Source organism: Montipora foliosa, chromosome 4 (assembly GCF_036669935.1).
Source record: "Montipora foliosa isolate CH-2021 chromosome 4, ASM3666993v2, whole genome shotgun sequence".
NCBI lineage: Eukaryota > Metazoa > Cnidaria > Anthozoa > Scleractinia > Acroporidae > Montipora > Montipora foliosa.
In genome coordinates this window covers 35,700,345-35,705,344 of record NC_090872.1, presented here as the reverse complement: position 1 = coordinate 35,705,344, position 5,000 = coordinate 35,700,345, and the positions used below count along the sequence as shown (strand labels likewise).

Genomic DNA, 5,000 nt, shown 5'->3' with positions numbered 1-5,000 from the left:
AAGTGCCATTAATATGTTGGCATTTCACAAAGAACTTGAAAAGGAATTTACTACTGTGACTCCGGCTGCTTGGCAATCAATCAATAAATAAATTAATTAATTAATAATTAATGATATCTACCCAGGAAGCTCCGCTCACGCGAAAGTGGTTTTTAAGGAGGTTCTGCATCCGATCAAATTGGGAATTTACAAATGTTGGTTTTTGAGAGAGGAAAACTGGAGAATCGGAGAAAAACCTCTCGGAACAGAGTAAAGAGCTAACGACAAACTTAACGCACGTATGCATGACCACGAGTCCAGAATCGAACCCGGGTCACATTGGTGGGAGGCGAGTGCAATCACTACTACGCTATCCCTGCTCCACGAAGGCCATCCCTGCTCTCCTACCGCTGCTTGGTAGAAGGTAAATGCTGTCGTCACTACACTTACCGTGTTTTCCCTTTAGATGACGGTGATGAAAGGAGTCCATGAAGGCTACGTAGAGGTTTGTAACGCGTCCACAGGGAAAAAAACTGTTGTCTACTGCGACAACGCAGTGACCCCTTTCCGTGGGTGAGCCATCTTATTAACTTTGGTGTGCCGTTAAAAAAAACTATCCTAAATTGTGGCTATTAATATTGAGGAGTATTGACATAACAGCATCCGTTGTAGATTTAACAATGGATATATGAATGGAGAATAGCGGACAAAAGAGGAAAAGTATAGGGGCTGCATATGAATGTTTATGAATGTTTCATACAATGCTTACAAACCCTTGTTTACGAAGCTTTAGCAGAGCTATTTTTAGCTCCAGCTCATCTCCTCTTTGTTTAAAGTTCCTGAAATGGAAAGAAAAAAAAAAGCACGATTTTCATGACCCGAAAACTACCGCATAACGTTCATCATGGACATTAAAAGTAGCTTGTAAATATTATCGACACATGTTTTTGTTTTGCTTGATGGCGACAAGGCGAGGTGCTCTCTATGTAATTGTTTTTTGTAGAAAGTCATTAGCATACTACCCTCGGCTGCATACCATTCATAAATGATTCCATGTTTTTAGGAGAGTTTCTTCTGGTTGATTATCATGTAAAATGGACAGTATCCATAAGGACGCGACTTCTACAAATTTCTTCAAAGTGAAGTACACCAATCATCTTTTTCGAAGGAAAAAACCAGGGGATTTGGCCGTACTGTTTTTTTTTTTTTTTTTTTTCGTGGAGGTGTGGGGGTGGGGGGGGGGGGGGGGAAGGGAGGTCCGTGATTTTCCTGCGCATGCATAAGATCTTTTAGCTAATGGGAGGAGAGACATTTTCCAGAGGAGGTAGTCCTTAATTAGGATTCGAGGCGATCGCGATGACCACTAGACCGTGGAAGACTAAGTGACAGACCAAGGAGGAATATTTATTAAAGAATTGTGTGTATGACCGGAAACGAGTTTTTGTGTTTTTCGTTGCACGCGCGGCGTCACGTTATTTGAGGTAGCCAGTTGTAACGAACGATTCAATTGATTGAGTAAAATTTCCATTACAACTCCAAATCGCGACGTTTCTTTGCGAAAATCAATTTTATGAACAGCCAGATAAATCTAGTTCACTCACAGGCACCTACTATTTCGTGCGTTGTCCCAAGGGATGTGATGGTTTTTAAGTCGCGGCTACACAAGCGATTTTTGTCTCGCGCGGGTGATGCGATTTTTTTCAGATTTTGTCGCGTCGCCTGCGAGCCAGGATGGCTACACTTGTGACAACTTTGGCTACAAATTGAAGGCCGCGCGAATCGCATACTTCAAGAGATCTGGGCACTATAAACGTACATTCCTCCCTTCATTTCATTGGCTAAATACTCTTTAGTCGCGTCGCAACCGCGGGCAAAAAATTGCAGGGTGACTACACGGGCAACTATCTCTGCGATTTTGTCGCGAAAGTTTTAACTCTGGCGGCTTTTTTCTTGTGATTTTTTAGGCTGTCGCGACGCCAGTTCAAGGGTGGCTACACCCTTGATTTTCATCTCGCGCTGGCGACGCGACAAAATTTGAAAAAATCGCTCATGTAACCGCGGCTTTAGGGACGCTTCATTTTCCCCTTCAGACCTGATGCTTCGTCAGCTACAATAAAAAATGGACATGGCGTGCAGCTTCCACGACCGCTCACGACCGAGTGCTAAGGTTTCAGAGCCATGTAAATGTAATGAATTACACGATGCTAGCAAAATTATGCAGGCACGCGGCCGTGATTTGAAGGGGAAAACGAAGCGTCCCAGAAAACCATCATTCGGGACAACGCAGAAAACAGTTGTGGAACACAGGCGCGCAAAGCGCGCCATCGGATCACCGTGGGTAAGATTTTTTTGGGAAATCTATCCATGCAAGAAATTTTGGTTATGACGTCACGTCCGTCCATCCGTCCGTCTGTCCGCCCGTACAGACTGTCGGGGTGAAGGTGGGGAGGCAGGACAGCCTTTGGGACGGAAGTGTTTGGGCAATTTTCCTTGACGGGAATTTGCGTGGCAGCGTTGCATTTGGCAACCCGCGTTTTTCTGGCGGGAAATCACATTAGTGACGAGCAACGGAATAAAGAGAAGGAAAGAGCACGAGAGAAGAGGAGACGAAATTTGATAAATTTAAGCGAAGAAATCCTCGAGAGAAGCCGAGGAAGAAGAAGAAGAAGAAGAAGAAGAAGTAGAAGAAGAAGAGAAAATGTCAACGAAAATCAACGTAAGGCTGAGAGAAATAGCTAGAGCGAGAGACAAAACACATATTTACAACGGTTAGCTTTCAGTTAAGTAATGTTTTCCTTCTTTAATAGTGAGCTTATATGCCTCGCTGCCTCAAATATTTTGTAAAACTAGCTAAATCAGGAAGATGGCCTGAAAATGATTGAAATCCCGTGTTGACAGATTCTGACGTATTTCAACAATGACATTTATAGGCATTTTGTGTCAAATGGGTGTTCAGTTGTGAGCTGTTTTGTTTGAATGTGAAATTGCAGTCGAGTAAGCGAATTTACTACACTTTAGGTTGACTTCTCAATTAGTAACGATTTTTGCTGTGTTTCTGAGCTGAAGAGAGAGGAAGTAAAGATTGTCAGTCAAACGGCAAATGTTTTGACAGAGATTATTGTGCATCTAATTTCAGTTTTAGCTGTTGATTAAGATTGTTAGTTATTGTTTGCAAGGCTTGTTTGTTTACTGCTGTCAGCTCATAGGTGTTTGATCTTTTTGATCACTGTAAACTGTACACATTAATGACGATTGCGTTTATCCTTTATGCAGAAGAATAATTATTTCCAAAAACACTATATTGCTTTCTGGGGTTAGCCACAGGAGCTCCGCTTTTAGGCTTGACTAGATCTATGTATTAGGTAAGTGAACTTGATTTATCTGGCTGTCCATAAAATGGATTTTCCAAAATAAAAGTCACGATTTGAAGTTGTTATGGAACATTTTCCGCGATCAGCTGAATCGGCCGTTACAACCGTCTTAGCATCACGTCACGCGCTCTCGCATCCTTATAGTCCATGGGACAGGCCATTTCGGATGTACCACTCAGAGGGACCAGCTGGGAGTGAGACAAATTTGAAACTAGGTTGGGGGTGATCACAAAAAGCTATCAAGAGCGATTTTCAATTGAGTGTCGAAAGTAATTAGAAAATTGCCTTGGTTTTGCATTACTTCACTCAGTGATTGGTCCAAGTTCTCGCGCCATATTTTCAAGCAATCAAAAGTCAAACCAAAACCAATCTTGGCTCGCGTATGCACATTTTCCCGCGCTTTGTGTCGGCTACGTGTATTTACCTGGAGTTTTGATTGGTTTACTGGATTGTCGACACCGTCCTTTTGATTGGCCAAATTACTTTGGTTTTGGTTTTGCGACACTCAATTGAAACTCGCTCTAGCAAACCAGAAAGAGTAGCTCTCTTGCATATTTTACGGGCTAAAATAAGACAAAAATTCGCTTCTTCATGAAAAAGAGGCTTGTTTTTAAAGTGTATATTTAAAATATTTAGCAGGACCAAAAATAGTATTTACACCGATATTCAAAACATGACATCACATTTATCATCTTCTGTTAGCCAGATTTCAATTTCCCTCTCTAGAAGGGAAAGAAAAAGGGAAATTAATGGTTCCCATGAAGTTTGCAATGCACTTTAAGGAAAGTTAAGATGGCGCCCTTAATGGCAGGTGAGCACGTTAACTTATTTATTGATTATCATTGTTTTTGTAATTGAAATCTGGTCAAAACTACTGCAATTAAGTTATAAAAAATCGTCAGATAAGTAAACAGTAAGCATTCTGATGGAGTGTTGGGTATAATTGAAACAACAATGTGTAAACTTATAGTCATTCGAGATGTGCATGAACTCGATGATACGAGTTTGTAGTTGAACCGCTGTGATAATGAATCCCGAATTTCAACTTTTCAAATACTTTAAGCCTATAGTAATTCATTCTAAAACAAAAAAAAACGCAACATTTAACATTAAACTTTACCTTTTATTGCACACCTGAGGAGTAAAATTAAGAACTCTAGAAAATAATGTCGAAGATAACAAACGACAAAGGAAAAAAGCGAATGCGTACTCCACTGTTGTGAGGAAACTGGAGATTTGGCCTCTTTAAAAAGACCTTGAGTCGTGAAAAATACTCCTTAATTCTGCAGCTATCCGTAACCACAAGGAGATCCTTGATATTGCAAAAACCCTAAAGGAAGGAGAGATACCCCGCAGATCTCATATCACAGGAAAAGTCGCAGTATCTTTCCCTTAAAGGCGGATCCTCAACAGCTGTCTCAGTCTGCTGTCCAAGTCGAAGAGCAAGGTGATACAAGTAGCCGCAGATCTTCGATACGACAACTGTTACCACTCAAAGTAGACTGAATCTATGATCGAATTTGTGTATTTTGTGGAAAGATCAGATACTTCAAAGGAACCAAAACTAGAGAGGCACTTATTCAGTGCGTTGACCTGCGTGCTGATAGCACCATCAGGAAAGCAGCTGTAAGTAAAAACGATCCAAGGATA

General features: G+C 41.2%; 1 protein-coding gene across 1 annotated transcript in view; it reads right to left on the bottom strand.

The window, feature by feature from the left end:
* Positions 1-5,000, bottom strand: part of LOC138001267 (clathrin heavy chain linker domain-containing protein 1-like) — a 63,119-nt gene that overhangs the window by 45,517 nt on the left and 12,602 nt on the right. The window contains exon 5 of the mRNA XM_068847915.1: positions 753-818. Within this exon, the coding sequence (XP_068704016.1) occupies positions 753-818 (66 nt within the window). The remainder of the gene's footprint in view (positions 1-752; positions 819-5,000) is intronic.